Raw genomic sequence first — 15,577 nt, 5'->3', positions numbered from 1 at the left:
GATCGAATGGGTTCATAAAACAGAAGATAGGGTGGCCATTGAAGGGGAGCATCTTTGTTGGGAAGAAGCCATTTGGGCATCATGAGATTTGGAGCGTTTTTGCGTCACGGTGTTCTGTGTGATTGGCGCCATAGATTGAGACAGCCAAAATATGTATGAGATCTGGTGTTGGTGCCAGGAGAGTCATAAACATAAAATATGAAAATACATCTAACCAGGAATCCAGGTGGTATCTTGAATTAGGTCAGCCATCGGTGTATCTTGCCAGTAGATCTGCCTCCATTCATCTTCCAGCTCGAGAAGACTCTCGCCAGCATGGGGGACTGCAAGATCAGAATCCGTAAAGGAGAACAGCTGCCTCCAATCAGGATAGTCACGGGTTTGGTCCATTTGGTCGACCTGGATGGCGTTCGAGTAAGGGTCGTTTCTTTCCAGGGGGCCGACGTTGAGTCGAAGAGGCGCTGTGATCCAATTATCGAATTGCGGGTTCGGTTGCGGTGATAGTGTTGACTGCTGCATTGGCGTGTGTGAGGATTCAGGTGTCGGGACACCAAAAGACATGGGCCGTGGTGTGTGTACAGCCTGCAAGGCGGCAGCTGCCTCGGCGGCCGTGAGAGGCATTTTGCTGGAGGATGGAATGCCATTATATGACTTGGACCGGTCGCTAGTTGCCATTCGCAAGTCTTCCTGGAGACGCTTGGAGTCTTCGAAGAGCCGGAGAATCGTGCCTGCGTGAACCCAGTACTGGGCTAATTCTCGTAATGAGTAAGACGCAGAGTCGAATCGGCGGAGCGCATTAATTGCAAGGACCGGATTGGAGAAGCGAAGTTCCACACGGACTTGGATCATGGCCGTGAACAACGTGTGGACACCGGTGTACCACAAGAACTTCAGTCGATCATTGAGTCTCAACTCCTCGAAGATAGAAGCAATCACTCCAGCAGCAGCACTGCAAATCTCGGCGTCATGAGGACCATAGTCGTCGGAGTAAGCCGATGCTCTTGGATGGGGTCGATGAAGTAGAATAAGGAAGTTGTTATAAGTGAGATGCAGCATAGCAGACCATGGATCCATATCAGACGCTCGGAGCCGTAGGTTGTCGGGAAGTTTTAATGACCAGTTCGCCAGGGACTCGTCCGCTTCTTGGAGGACGGCTTTCCGTCGCTCATCGCTGGCCCTAAGGCCGAACCGGTCCCGTATAAGATAAGATATCATGGTGCACAGCTCGGTGAAGTGTATCACGAATTCGGCTTGCACGTGAGGCCCACAATTCTCAAAATCGGCCAGTGTTAATGATGAAACGTCAGAGTCGTCCAGGTTGCTAAACAAAGGGAATATTAGAATCGAATCATAGCAAAGAATATCAAATCAAAACTGCTTACATCGCCTGTGGCCGACCATATGAAAGAGAAATCATGACATCAAACTGTACTAGAATGAACCAGGTGCGTCTCCACATTCGCCTATCTCGAGTAACAAAACGGCCTGAGACGGGATTGCGATGCATTCCCAAGCCGGTAGCGATTCGGGCAGCCACACCAACCCAAAAATGAGCATCCGCCGCGACATCATCGTCGGCGCTATCCGAATGCCAAGTCAATAACAAGGCTGTTTGAACTAGAATATCCCGGTTGCGCTCGATACGGTTGTCGAAGAGGTATTTGGTGCGGCGGAAGAAGATCTCTTTCAAAGCGTCGCGGTCAGCTTTCCCACGGGTGACATGAGCTCCAACCAGAAGGATCGCCTGGAGTAGCAGAATTGGGGGAGGATCTGCGGGATCTCGATTTCGGTATTGTGTCATAAACAGGTCCTCGTCGACAATTGGATATCCTGGGTTGACAAAGTTGAAGTATGCTTGGACTAGCTCATCCGCCAAGGCCGGTTCAGGAAGTGTGAGCGCATCCATGAGAAGCTGATCATGGCCAGTCTTCATTTGTCGCCTGGGAATCTCATTGCTGGCGAAATGGTATACATCGTCATCCTGGTCTCGCTGCTGACGAATAAGGAACGACATATTAGAGTGTTCATGGCCCACATAAAAGGCTCGCACGCCTCGTTGGATCTCTCTCCGGCCAGACTCTTCTTCATCAATCAGTTTCACAAGGTGTTGTTCCATCTCCGTGTGCGCTTCATGGGCGTGTGACAGGTCTGGGCCTTGGCGAAACGGCTCCGCGGCATTGGACAGGAAGGTTTGCTGCGGGGGATTGCTTGCAATTGCAGGGACACCACCCCCAAATGCAGTTGGAAAGCTTGGCGGCAGCGGCGTGCCGGCTGAAGTTGTAGGGTGGGCTGCATGATCAGATGTCGGTAATGGCCGAGATCGGATCGGAACGGGATCAAGAATCGAGCGCACTGCGAGACGTTTTTTCTTCTCGTGGATGCGGCAGTCAGGCTTGCCAGAGGTGCGACAGTTGGTGCAGGGGGTTCCGACAACTCGGGCATCGCAGCGAACCTTGCGCCGGTGGCAGTGAACACAGGCCGCAGAACCTAGGGCATTTTTGAGTCACCGGTCAGCGAATCCATTTATCTCTCTTGTTCATCGGGCATCCAATTTGATGGGTAAGATGCAAAGTTCCCCCCCTGATCGACGCAGGCCCATGCCCTATATGCAATGCCGACTTTCCAAACAGTATGAGCCTATGAGGGGGTTTCCTACCCTGTTTGCGCTTGCTCACCCCATCAACCGGGAGCGGCGAGGAGGCGTTATCGTGGACGGAGGACATGATAGAAGGACCATCGGCATCATTCTATTTGCAGATTGTCCACGACTCGGCATTCTTCGCTCTCTTCGCTGAGGAAAAACCTGATGCTGGTATAATTCAGGGCATCATGGGGTCAGGCCAACCGATTGCCGAGGGTAGAGGGACGATCTATGCGACAGCGAAAGCGAAAAAGTTCGGGAAAGCGAGGACTGCGGGATCGGGTCCGGTGGAGCTCACGTGGATGCGGAGAACTTTCTGTGGTGGATTATGTAACAGATAGGGCCAGAATTGGAGAAATCCTAGTTATTTTTCACAGAGGAATAGGGGGATGAAAAAAAGATGATAGATAGACTAAGAACGAGCTGAAATGTTAAGAGAAGAAGCAGGATCAGGAGAAATTGAGACATTGAACGTGTAGTTCGTTCGGTACAGTAGCGTGGGATTGGGCCCATCTGCAACCCATATATATGGCCAATCATGGCTAAGTCGATAAAGACAAGGTCTAATCAACTACTACGAAGTACTTAAGTAGCAACAATAGTACATCCATATGTCCACCTAGACATGGATACAGCCTGAGACATCTGGTTGTACGGGGAGTTGCAAGTTAAACCCATTTAACAGGGCTCAAGTCGATTGCCCGGGGATAAGCAAGCGGATATCAAGTATAATCGTAGGGTTTGTCTTGCTTCTAATCGACCTCAAGGGACTTGGAGAAAAGACATCATAAGTACAAGCTTGCCCAGATCATATATCCGCCCATGAATTCCCGTTAAAACTCCAATAACAACCAGGCGAATGGTCCTCGACTGAAGGAGTCTGCATGTCGCCAGATAAAAAGATAAAGAAAAAGAATGTCAAAAAAAAATTCAATAAAAAACCAAAGGCAGAAGCCGATCTCGAGCCCCATCTCGCATATCCACTGTGTAATGTTCATGAACAGCCAGAGTCTGAGATATTGCTCCCTCCCATGCGCTTCATAAAGTAACCGCGAGATCAGTACAGAGTGCCGAGAACCCCTATGAGAATAAACCAAGGACGCCCTCACACCTCATGCTGTTTGGACTCATAATGATCGAAAAAAGGTAGCAATCTATCGACGCCATCTCTTTCACGTTCAATCCCTTTAATACGAGTCACCTGCACCGTTATGGGGTTGGCCTACCATAGGAGGATACCCATATGCTGAGGCATCTTGGTCTGATGGATCTAAGCCGGCGTTCAGAATGCTGTTAGCGCCTTCTGGACCCTCTGGGAAGCCTGTAGGGCGGCCTTGAGCGGCGGCCCCAGGTGGTGCGCCATATCCACTGCTACCGGGTCGGGGCTGATTCTCGCCACGCGCAGATTGGGTCTATGATAAGGATCAGTCTCTTGACTTGTGAGGGGTACAATCCGTTAAGCAGGACTCACCTCGCGGTACTTGGAAAGGTAAATCTTCAGCGCTTCGGCATAGTTTTCAAATCCAAGTGATGTCATAGCGAATAGGATATCTTCACCATTGACTGTCTTGCGCTTCTCTTGCTGGCACTTCTCGGATGCTATTAAATTCATCAATACCAGACCGCGAAAACATCAAGTTGTATGTAAGACCTACCCTCGCTGGTGATAAAAGAGATGAACTCGCTCACACACTCTTGCATGCATTCCTTGGCCTCCTTGGCGATCTTTGCGTTCTCAGGCAAAGCCAGCTTCATAATGCGAGCAACTATGGTGAGAAAGCATTAGCATTATGTTGCATTTGAAAATCGAAGCTATGCGAAGATATTGGTGCGGGCGATTTTGGGGTTCTCAATAGGGGCGAATCAAATGGCCTTGTCACAACAAGAATATATATTCCGTTGAGAACAAAGACTTAACAATAATTGAGATGAATGAGGTGGGCCTGTAAAAGAGGGAGGGTAAAAGGCGGGGAAGACCAAAAGTAACCGGCAGTGGCCAGCCAGCAGTAAGGTACGCGCAAATCAGAACAACAGAAAAGGCTGCATGTGGACGCAACTAACCATTTGCAATCGGAAGCCACCGATCTTGCTCCTTCACTTCAAACTCGCCCTGCCCATGCGCAGAGGGATCGTGTTGGTCTTTGTCCATTTGGTCTTGCTCTTCACCCGATTGAACCTCGGGGTCGACTTCCGGTTCCTTGGAGGGCGAGGCCGACGACATGGTTATGAGTGGTTTGAAAAATGCGCTAGTCTTAAGATTTTGGGCGACAAAAATCCGGGGCCTGGGGCGTGATTTGGCTCTGCTGGCAGGACCACGTCAGATCTGAGTGCCTGGCGCGCGATCTATTCCGATAGAGAGCCCGACTGCAAGGACAGGACCGGAAAAGGAATGGGGCTGGGTATTGGCTGGGTGGGAACCGCTTCACAGTAGCCTCAAGAGAAACAGTGTCCGCCAAGCGGGGGATTTGGCAATAATGCGTGGTGGCTACCTGTACTGACGCGCGCAATGACACCCGATTAGCCTCTCGTCCCAAAAAAGGAATGGATTAGAAATCGAAAAGGGTTCGAGCCGTCAAGCGGATTGCGATCACGTTGCACCGATCAATGCAGTGCAAACAACAATTATGCGCGTCTCGTGAAAGCTAGCTAATAGATTGTGACGCGGGATGCAACGCGGAAAGCGTCGGTGGGTCAGATTGGAGGAGGAGCCCAACTGTCTGACGGTCGCACGTTGCGCAGGGGGCTTAAGGGGGAGGGGTTAAAACATGGAAACTACCTTTATCGGGTAAAAGAGAATATCCAAATGATTGGAATCTACTAATTTGTTCCGATTCGTCTGGGGTTATGGTTTAAGGTCAGAGCGCGCGAATGGTGTGGAAGAGGGTCCCCATCCAGGCTGAGGTCAATTGGCGAACCAGAACTCCCTGATCGAAGGACGCCTTCGGGTTGGCTACTTACCAAGTAGATATCGCGTGTTTTATCAGATTATCGACCACCACAGTTTCCAGGGAAGTGTCAGAATTATGATCTTAACCGAGTTGCGAAAGATTAACTAGAATTTGAAGCTGATGACCAGATGATGAAAACTCCCTCTGAGATGAAAGGAGGTTGAACAATGTTAGAGAAGTTACGAGGAGAAGAGCTTCCGGTCGCAGTTCCATCCGATCGCGGGAGCTCTGTATTTACCGTTATTTACAGATCCAGTTGTTTGCCCTGAGATTTGGCCGTAGATAGTGGCTCAATTAATGAGTAAAAATGGTATTATATAGTATTTATAATACATACCTAAGTCTCCATACATCTTTTAAAGCATTAAACCTATGATGAAGCTACATTCAAGATGCATATAGCTACCCAATCAATTCTATTTGAAACATTTTCTTCCGTCAAACGAACCTAGTCCAGCATGCCTTACCATGCTGGCATTTTCGGCCGTCCGTCTTGCATCATGAGTTGGGTTTGAAGGCCCAACCCAACGGTCTCTAGAAAGATCTACTCTACATTTAGGCACTCAGGCTTGCATAAATCATACCTGCATAAGGAGGATCCAAACTTTATTGTATGCCTCAGATAATCCGGATTTTGGGCATTCGGTATTGGAAGTGAGGGAAGTATGAGAATGACGCTGGATTAAATTTGAGTGCTCGGAGGCTGTGTATGCATATGTGAGTTGGATGAATTATGATCTACTCAGTGTAAAGACTGCAGATACTTAAAAATGTGAAGTTATACTAGTAGATTGATTGAGATTTCCAACTTTTCATTCAGTCATGATCAAAATAAACCATGCTAAGATTCTAGTTTAATGTCGAATCCATTAACGCCAGTACTAATTCTTGCTTCCGTATAGCCTTGTAGATGAGTCCCCCATTTGACAGTAGAGGGAGCCAGGAATCAAATCAATTAATATAAGGGTCTCCAATCAAGGTTGCACAACCTGAATGTTGTTCTTTTTCTATATTACAGAGAGGTTAGCATCATGCGCTTATATTGCAAGTGTCTACTGCAACACGGGAAATCGGAATGGAATGCGACGTAGCTTGCTCCGCAGTTCATAAAAATTGAAAAAGCTCACCTTCCAGGTATCCAGCTCTGTCTGCTTGGTCTTGTATTGCTTCAACATATCCTCCAGGACTTGTTGCAGTCCCTCTGAGTTGGTCTTAAGGTTTGGAAGAACCTCCTTCACAGTGCGCTCAACCAAGACTCCGTTCACCATTCGAAAGCATTTCCGCTCTTCAGGGAGGGGACCAAGTGTTTCAATCACGAGCCTAAACCAACAAAAATCTCGAATTAATATCCAAATTATCTGAATGAATCCATCGAGGTCTTGAGGCATTTCCGCGGTTTATCGTAGCATGACATGACCCCGGGCCCTCAAAATTGATCGTGTGGTATAGATTGCAGGGGCACCCACTTGTGCTCCTCAGCCTCTTGCTCGATATCGCCGATCTTCTGTGCTAATTGTTGAAGGGTGTTCTTGAAATTCGTGTACTGAAGCTGCAGCTCTAGAGACAGGAGAAGTTGGGTTAGCGCGCTGTCATTACATGAATTCCAGGTCTCTTCATACCCTGCTGCTTCTTAGGATCAATCTGCTTTTGACTCGACATGGTGATGGCGGGGCGTTGAAAGTAATGCAAATGCGGCACAAGGAGCTCAAAAGTTGAGATGACGATGCGGGGCCGCCGCTTGGTGGTTGGCGGGCTCCGATAGAGTGGCCGTTTCTTACTACAGCCACACAGATGGCAAACACTGGTATAATAGAAATAGAACCCGAGGTTAATCTTTAGTATTTAAACGCTACATTTCTTAATATATCTGAAACTTCATTCATCACTCTGGTGTTAGGACTCTCTTGTCCATTGCATATAGGTCACGTGGTTGATAACAGTTTGCACTGTTTGTCTCAAGATTCCAGCCGTGATATCCATCGTGATCAAGCTCCTTCTCTCGCGATATTGTTTGAACTTAATATCAAGTTGTTCTGACCCGCAATATCGGGTGTCCAAGGTCAAAATGCCTCGTGAAGATATGGGCCCTCCGGCCAAACGACAGAAGGGGGACTCGCACCTCCCACATCAAATCCGAGATGCCAGGCGCAAAGAAAATGACGACTGGGAGACAAATCGCATGCTCACATCGGGTATTGCGCAGAGACGAAACATGGAAGGGGAATTTATGCCAGATGATGAAGAGGCAACCCGAGTTCACCTGCTGGTCCACGACCTTCGACCACCGTTCCTCGACGGCCGTACCATCTTCACGAAGCAGCTGGAGCCAATTTCCGCCGTTCGAGACCCGCAGAGTGACATGGCAGTGTTCAGTCGGAAGGGGAGTAAGGTTGTCCGGGAACGTCGGCAACAGCGCGAGCGTCAAAAGCAAGCTCAGGAAGCTACGAATATGGCCGGTACAGCCCTAGGAAATCTGATGGGTGTCAAGGAGGACGAGGGCGATAGTGCCGTTGCTATGCCTGTGGAGGAAGTATACAAAAGTAGAGGAAACAAGTTTTCGAAACACCTGAAAAAGGATGAGGGCGGTGCCAGCGCTTTCAGTAAGAGCAAAACATTGCGCGAACAGCGAGAGTATCTCCCTGCATTTGCAGTGCGTGAGGATCTACTACGAGTCATTCGAGACAATCAGGTTGTGATTGTGGTCGGTGAAACAGGCTCAGGAAAGACTACTCAATTAACGCAATTTCTCCATGAGGACGGTTACTCGAAGCAAGGCATGATCGGATGTACACAGCCTCGTCGCGTGGCGGCCATGAGTGTTGCGAAACGTGTCAGCGAGGAAATGGAGGTGGACTTGGGAGGAACTGTGGGATATGCTATTCGTTTTGAAGACTGCACCAGTGATGAAACAGTGATCAAATGTGAGTATCGATCAGATCATGGTATATACACTTATTTTTGTCCACAGAACTAACTATGACTCTTTTTCGAACCAGATATGACGGACGGTGTTCTTCTACGAGAGTCCCTAACACAAAATGACCTAGATAAATACTCTTGCATTATCATGGACGAAGCACACGAGCGTGCCTTGAACACCGATGTCTTGATGGGACTTCTCAAAAAGGTCCTAGCACGCCGAAGAGATCTCAAGCTAATTGTTACATCTGCGACCATGAACTCCGAACGGTTTTCACGCTTTTACGGCGGAGCTCCAGAATTTATCATTCCCGGTCGAACATTCCCGGTCGATACCCATTTCTCCCGCACCCCCTGTGAAGATTATGTGGACAGTGCAGTCAAGCAGGTCTTGGCCATCCACGTTTCTCAAGGAGCAGGCGATATCCTTGTTTTCATGACAGGTCAAGAGGACATTGAAGCAACATGTGAATTGGTGGAGGAGCGGTTGAAGATGTTGAACGATCCCGCGCCTCTTAGCATCTTGCCTATTTACAGTCAGATGCCGGCTGAGCAACAGGCAAAGATTTTCGAAAGAGCGGCCCCAGGCGTTCGTAAGGTGATCGTGGCCACAAATATTGCGGAAACCAGTTTAACCGTTGACGGTATCATGTTTGTCGTGGATTCGGGATACTCGAAGCTGAAGGTTTACAACCCACGTATGGGTATGGATACCCTGCAAATCACACCAATCTCCCAGGCCAATTCGAATCAAAGATCTGGACGAGCCGGACGTACAGGTCCAGGAAAGGCCTACCGCCTCTATACCGAAACTGCCTACAAGAACGAGCTGTACATACAGACAATTCCTGAAATTCAGCGCACGAGTCTCGCAAACACTGTGTTGCTGTTGAAATCACTCGGAGTTAAGGACCTTATGGACTTTGATTTCATGGACCCTCCGCCCCAGGAAACAATTTCCACCTCTCTCTTCGAGCTTTGGTCTCTTGGAGCTCTGGACAATCTGGGAGAACTGACGGCACTCGGACGTCGCATGACGCCGTTCCCTATGGATCCCCCTCTTGCTAAGCTCCTTATCATGTCTTCCGAAGAGTACGGTTGTAGTGAGGAGATGTTGACGATTGTCTCCATGCTTTCAGTACCAAACGTCTTCTATCGCCCCAAAGAGCGACAGGAGGAGTCCGACTCAGCCCGCGAGAAATTCTTCGTCCCAGAATCTGACCATCTCACTTTACTTCATGTCTATTCCCAATGGAAGTCCAACGGTTACTCCGATGGCTGGTGCACCAGACACTTCCTTCATGGAAAGACCCTGCGACGTGCAAAGGAAGTCCGTGACCAATTGTATGATATTATGAACCAACAGAAAATGAACCTGGTCAGCTGTGGTACAGACTGGGATGTTATCAGGCAATGCATTTGCTCAGGTTTCTACCACCAAGCCGCGCGCGTCAAGGGAATCGGCGAGTTCATCAATCTGCGTACCAGTGTGACGATGGCTTTGCACCCAACTAGCGCATTGTACGGTCTTGGCTACGTTCCGCAATATGTCGTTTACCATGAGTTGATTTTGACTGCGAAGGAATACATGTCCACTGTGACAGCAGTCGACCCACATGTAAGTGCTATCACTCTCTTCTGACTCATGTACCATTTGACTAATTAAAAAATAGTGGCTTGCCGAACTTGGTGGTGTTTTCTACTCCGTCAAGGAAAAGGGTTACTCTCAACGGGATCGACGTGTCACGGAACTCGAATTTAACAAGCGCATGGAAATTGAAGAGCAAATGGCTGCAGACCGTGAGCGTGCCGCGACTTTAAAACAACGCGAGGAGGAACGCAATGATCCTGCTCGACGGAAGAGAGAGGTTGAAGTAGGTGTTGGATCTGCGGTGCGACGTCCAGTTGTCAAGAGGCCTGGCAAGGTTGGAGGTCTCACTGCGTCTTCTTCATCTCGCCCTGGCGCTAGCTCTGGAGGTAGCGTGGTGAAGAAGCCCCAGATACCCAGACGACCCGGACGTACTTTTTAATCACTTTTTGTTGTTTGAAGTTGGCATAGAGAACACTTCATTCCATGTACAGTACAACCAGAAAATCTAGATTCTGTGGATACATTGGAGCATCCACTGGTAACCTCCAGATGTCAATTCGCAATACAAGATACCCATGATGCAAATTTCGTGCCGCTTTAGTAGGTACTAATAGTATGTCCGACTCAGGAGCTCTCCTATTTTAAGTAAAAGAGTGGTAATTTCGACGGCATACTACGTCCACGGGTGTACATGGATCTAGGTACTAATAACAATAGTACTTCAGAACTCCCACGTTCTGACTGGGATGCGAGGTTTGATACTTAATCCGCTGCATTGATATTTTATACAAAAAGAAACATGGTATGATGCATCAATCCAACAACTTCAAGTAACCGACAAGACAAAATCACAGCCAAGAGACGAGATACAATATTCCCTCAAAAACTCGACTAGTCGCATAGACAAAAATCCGGCATCACAACTTGAAGTATATTTTATCCAGCCAGTTCGCTCCCTTCATATTCCCCACCTGGCAGGCCCTCTCATAAGCAATTACGAGATCCAAAACAGGCCCTTAGTTAATGAAGTTAATGCAGAAGAAGTGCAGAATCAGAGAACCAAAGATATAATCCGCGAAAGCACGCTCATGCGAAATGCCACCTTCCTCGGTTTCCTCATCTGCGAAACGGGCATTCTTTCCCTTCGAACTGGGCTTTGAGGAGCCCGCGGAGCCGGAGTCACTGGTTTGCATACGGAGGGAAGCTGTGAGGACGAATTGACCGACTGCAGCGCTGAAGCCACTAAGGAAGGCGTTGAAAGGCTGTATACATTGTTAGTTCGTACTTAGTAAAACCGAATGACTATCTTCGAGGCTAATGGGTGTATGATTGTGTGAAGATATAAATCGAGAGAGATAGATCTTGCGAATATCAGAGATATAGGAAAACGTACGTAGTTACCAGCCACAACGCAGTACAGGAACTGAAGACCGCCAACGAGAACTAGGAAGGCCATGAAGGCATCCAGGAGCAATGTTCGCTGAGGAGTGTTGGATATGTACTGTTGCCAGACATGATTGGCAATGTCAACGACTGAGGAATTCGATTTCAGGGTCGCAGGGCCAGAGGAGAGAGTAATGGGTGTAGAAGGCGCTGGTGCGGAGGCGGTTGAGGCCGCGTGTCGTTTGGCAGGCATGGTGATGGAATTGGAAGGGTTTCAAAATGGATTGACAAGTTAAAGTCGCGGAATAAAATATTTGATTAAAACACAGAGTTAAGTCTATGTTCCAGACAAAATTGGAAGTTTTGGGGAGAATCAATGGCGTGGGGGGGGGGTGGAAGATCAATCGGTATCAATGATGCCAGCTGGGAGCTTCGTTATCGATGAAGTCACGTGTATGTTTGACCCACTCGGAGTATAACAATCTCAAACGTTTGAACATAGGATAAGTTACATGTTAATATTTCTATTTGAATGTGATTGAACGGAAAATTCAATAAAGTTAGACTACTGTGTAGTGTCTAGTGGAACCGTGATATAGTAACACTTAATATTCGCAGATGAAATCCAAGGGTCATCGTCTCAAGACTCTGGATGCTGAATGTATGTAGAATGACTTTCTTCAGGAATTCACTATTTAAACAAGTGTTATATGTACTGCTGCATCTTATTCCAGCTTAAAACTCGAGAGACCAGAGTATGAAGACTGAGTGGAGGAGATGAGAAGTAGCCTGATCACAAAACGCCAATAGTCACACAAATAGAATGATATAACCACAGATAGCCAAGCCACATAACGGGGTATGATAGAGATCTCGTAGTGATTCTGCCAGAACGCCTGGCTCTGAGGACATGCAGCCCCAGAGGGAAAACAAAATGAAACCCAAAACACTCAAAAGAAAAAGAAAAACCACGTGGGATGTATGATTTAGAGATTACACAAACCACTCAGTGACATTAGAAACATTGCCTGGAATAGAATTGTTATTGTCCAAGTCAACCTGGAAATCCCGCATGACTTTATCCCACTCTTCCCAGCCCAGTGGAGCTGCTTCTGGAATAGTCTGCTGGTGAACCATGAATTGGTTATTCATGCCTGGCTGAGAAGTATTGAAATTAAAAGGTAAACCAGTTGGTAGCATGTTTGTGGAAACAGGCTCAGGCATTGTCACAGTATCAAGAGGGGCGGGAGCCATTATATTTGTATCAGGGAAGATACTGCGTAATGTATCCCAAGGCCCCCCCAGTCAAATCGATATTTTCAGGTCCATTAGCGATTGGAATGTTATTTGGCTGCGATGACGGGATAGACTGAGAATCCAAAGGAAGGTGGGTTTGATGAAGAGGGTGGCGGTGATCAGGTGTAAAATTCGGCGCAGAAGCATTAAACGAGGGTGGATTGTTTTCTCCATACTTCTGATTCAGCTCCTCTTTTTGCTTGGCCCGAGTAGCGGTAGCCCGTTTCATCAAAGCCTCTAATGGGCGCCAAAGCATACCCTTTCTATGGGTTGCCTCATTCATCCAATCGGAGTATAATGAGTGAACAGCGTTCCAGGCCCGATCTGTGACAGGGCAGATTGGCCGCACACATATTTCGGACAACACGAATGCAACACCATGCCACTGCATGTTGGTTCGAAACAGCCATCCCCATTTGCATGTTTTGGGATCCTGTTCGAGCACTCGACCAAACTCAAGAAGTTCAATGGCAGTCGTGAATAGACCCTCACGAACTTCTGGAGACACTGGGACGCTGCGGTCTCTTCGTGTCATGGGATGATGAACAATCAACCACATTTTGGCAAGGACCAGTCTCCCTACTGTAGCAGCGACCCATTGTATAGGAACCTCCACGTTGCAGTGTTTAATGTAGCGCTCCTCAACACGATCGTTGATGATCCTAATTAGTCGCTCATAGCGCTCAATAGATGGAGATGAATCTCCAATCCGAAACCGGCTACCAGGGCAGGTATAGTTCGCTCGCCGTAACGCATTCGTGATCTCACAACGAACAAGACAAAAGGTCATTTCGGTGCATCCAACTCGCTCTGCTGGGGCTTCGGTCATTTCAGGCCAGATGTCATCATCATTGACATTCAAAGGCAACCGAGTATCATACATGCTCTCATGAATGAGTGGATCGGTTCCATGATCCTCGGATGACCTCATATCCATGAGACAGATGTGCCACCAAAGCCGACGGCGCATCTCTGTTTCAAATGGCTTCAGCGCAAACTGGGTTCCGTCACGGTGAATACCTAGCCCCTGAGCAAGACGCAGAACGAGGGCATCCAAAGACCAAACAAATTTGGAATCATCTTCCCGACGGACACAGACTATGAAAAGGACAGCAGCCTGTAAAAGCACCAAGCTTTGAGTATTAAGAAAGCCGGCTCTTGACAGGGCCTGTTCCACAGCGAATCGATAACGACGCACTGCCATCTTTCGATCCTCTCCAAACATTGCATAACATTCATCGGGCTTTAAACTGACCACAGCAGACAAGTAGATGGTGAAGACTAAAGCTTCTGAATTCTTGTCCAAGGACTCTGGGTGCTGGGCCGCCTCAACCAGGAGGTTTCTCACGGTGGGCTTGTGTAGAATCGTAATTAAAGGAGCGACGTTCTCTTTATAAACTTCCCAAAATTGGGAGACTTTCTGATACGGTGGATGGTACTCGAGCAACGAATGTGCCAAGGAATGGTAACCGAAAAGGAAGCCCTCATGTGTGCTTGAGGGGGTGGATTCAGGAGACAGGTCCTCCTCTTCGTCAGACGAAGTGTGATCCAAAATATCTTGAAGTTCTTGTACCTGATAGTATAGGTGTTAGCTGCGCACAACATATCGGTTTCGTTAGGGGGGTAAATACCTCATCCCCGAGACTGGCCCATAGCCGGTTGCTCACATATCGACTACGGCCTTCATCGATGACCAGTCTTCCAAACTCATTCTCGAACTTGCGTGGCACAAGCTTCTTGGGATCATTATCCTCAAATGGACACAATGCATCCTGACCATTGATGTTTGTAGACGTAGAATCCTTCGCACCAGGTGAGGTAGTGCTGGCCGTCGTGGCAGACGAGAAGGAGGCAGCTATCTGGGAAGGTGAGACGTTGACATCCGCACCTTTCTCACTCAACTGCGCGATAAAGCCCTCCAGACGGCGCAACCGGGCTTGGAGATCAACATCGGGTTGGCGCCTTGATTTTCGTGGGGCACGGCCAGGCGGTGGGAAGACACACTCGGTGCCAGCCTTGATACAATTGGAGCAAGGCGAACGCTTGTTACAGCGGACTTTGCGACGGCGACAGGTTACACAGCTCCGCGCAGTAGCGGAGTCGCTGGGCGGAGGACGCGGGGCGGTAGCGGGGACAGTAGGTTGTACACTCTTCGGAGAGTTCTCGCTGGGGGAGGATCGGTTCAACGCCTCCGGGGAAGCTGAGGGAAATGACGACATGGCCTCAGGAGAGTCGGCGCTCACCTCTTATATTCTTCCATCAGATAAGGATGAGAGGCGCTCAATATCATAAGATAGTCTTAGGTTATGAAGTAAGCCATCCTTAGGATGGGGCCAGACCATGTGACATGGTGACTCAGCTTTAGGTCTTCCCTGTTTGGGCCTACCTCGATCCTTGGAAGTGACATATTCGTAGAACTTAAGCCTAAATTTTGTTTTAAGGGGCCTTTACAAATGGTTCCAATTTGAAGGTTATGACCTAGGAATTGCGCCAAATATACCTGTTCCAAGGTTCGTGCCCTTGGCCTTGAATATTGCTACGTACTACCATGTAAGGAGTGGAGTATCAGTGGTTCAAATGTTTGACATAGTCAACGTATAGATGTGCTTTTGAGTTATTTAACCCCTATAAACCCCCGGTTCTTGTAAAGGCGAAACTTGTCCACATGATGGCAGCATACCCTGATGCTCATAAAAATGATATATACACAGTGCAGAATCATGTTAGTACAATCCATGGATAAATACCACAAGTATTATGTTCAGATCGAAAATGAACACTGCCAACGCCGTATAAATG

The 15,577-nt window shown here is 48.1% G+C and overlaps 7 protein-coding genes across 7 annotated transcripts; 1 reads left to right on the top strand and 6 right to left on the bottom strand.

Moving 5' to 3' along the window:
- Positions 1-210: 210 nt before the first annotated feature.
- N7483_011008 (Zn(II)2Cys6 transcription factor) lies at positions 211-2,723 on the bottom strand (the record flags this gene model as incomplete). Its single annotated transcript, XM_057094435.1, has 3 exons — positions 211-1,321; positions 1,383-2,487; positions 2,657-2,723. 3 exons carry the CDS (start codon positions 2,721-2,723, stop codon positions 211-213), a joined length of 2,283 nt encoding a protein of 760 aa, XP_056940406.1.
- A 1,105-nt stretch (positions 2,724-3,828) lies between these two features.
- On the bottom strand, positions 3,829-4,862 carry N7483_011007 (nuclear transcription factor Y subunit beta; the record flags this gene model as incomplete). Its single annotated transcript, XM_057094434.1, has 4 exons — positions 3,829-4,053; positions 4,113-4,240; positions 4,297-4,407; positions 4,703-4,862. The coding sequence occupies 4 exons, from the start codon at positions 4,860-4,862 to the stop codon at positions 3,829-3,831; spliced, it is 624 nt and encodes a 207-aa protein (XP_056940405.1).
- A 1,701-nt stretch (positions 4,863-6,563) lies between these two features.
- On the bottom strand, positions 6,564-7,248 carry N7483_011006 (putative prefoldin subunit 2; the record flags this gene model as incomplete). The annotated part of the gene is made up of 4 exons (XM_057094433.1): positions 6,564-6,596; positions 6,717-6,909; positions 7,056-7,146; positions 7,209-7,248. The coding sequence occupies 4 exons, from the start codon at positions 7,246-7,248 to the stop codon at positions 6,564-6,566; spliced, it is 357 nt and encodes a 118-aa protein (XP_056940404.1).
- A 406-nt stretch (positions 7,249-7,654) lies between these two features.
- Positions 7,655-10,538, top strand: N7483_011005 (putative mRNA splicing factor RNA helicase (Prp16); the record flags this gene model as incomplete). The annotated part of the gene is made up of 3 exons (XM_057094432.1): positions 7,655-8,510; positions 8,586-10,126; positions 10,182-10,538. The coding sequence occupies 3 exons, from the start codon at positions 7,655-7,657 to the stop codon at positions 10,536-10,538; spliced, it is 2,754 nt and encodes a 917-aa protein (XP_056940403.1).
- A 577-nt stretch (positions 10,539-11,115) lies between these two features.
- Positions 11,116-11,735, bottom strand: N7483_011004 (putative oligosaccharyl transferase subunit Dad1; the record flags this gene model as incomplete). Its single annotated transcript, XM_057094431.1, has 2 exons — positions 11,116-11,361; positions 11,493-11,735. 2 exons carry the CDS (start codon positions 11,733-11,735, stop codon positions 11,116-11,118), a joined length of 489 nt encoding a protein of 162 aa, XP_056940402.1.
- A 740-nt stretch (positions 11,736-12,475) lies between these two features.
- Positions 12,476-12,706, bottom strand: N7483_011003 (uncharacterized protein; the record flags this gene model as incomplete). Its single annotated transcript, XM_057094430.1, has 1 exon — positions 12,476-12,706. The coding sequence occupies one exon, from the start codon at positions 12,704-12,706 to the stop codon at positions 12,476-12,478; it is 231 nt and encodes a 76-aa protein (XP_056940401.1).
- A 40-nt stretch (positions 12,707-12,746) lies between these two features.
- Positions 12,747-14,997, bottom strand: N7483_011002 (putative C6 transcription factor; the record flags this gene model as incomplete). Its single annotated transcript, XM_057094429.1, has 2 exons — positions 12,747-14,351; positions 14,410-14,997. The coding sequence occupies 2 exons, from the start codon at positions 14,995-14,997 to the stop codon at positions 12,747-12,749; spliced, it is 2,193 nt and encodes a 730-aa protein (XP_056940400.1).
- Between the last annotated feature and the right edge of the window lie 580 nt (positions 14,998-15,577).

The sequence above is a fragment of the Penicillium malachiteum genome (genome assembly GCF_028827825.1).
Source record: "Penicillium malachiteum strain IBT 17515 chromosome Unknown utg000005l:1.0-9002435.0:326005.0-9005861.0, whole genome shotgun sequence".
Taxonomy (NCBI): Eukaryota; Fungi; Ascomycota; class Eurotiomycetes; order Eurotiales; family Aspergillaceae; genus Penicillium; species Penicillium malachiteum.
Note: the sequence above shows the minus strand (reverse complement) of the source record. Positions and strands in the feature narration are given on the sequence as shown.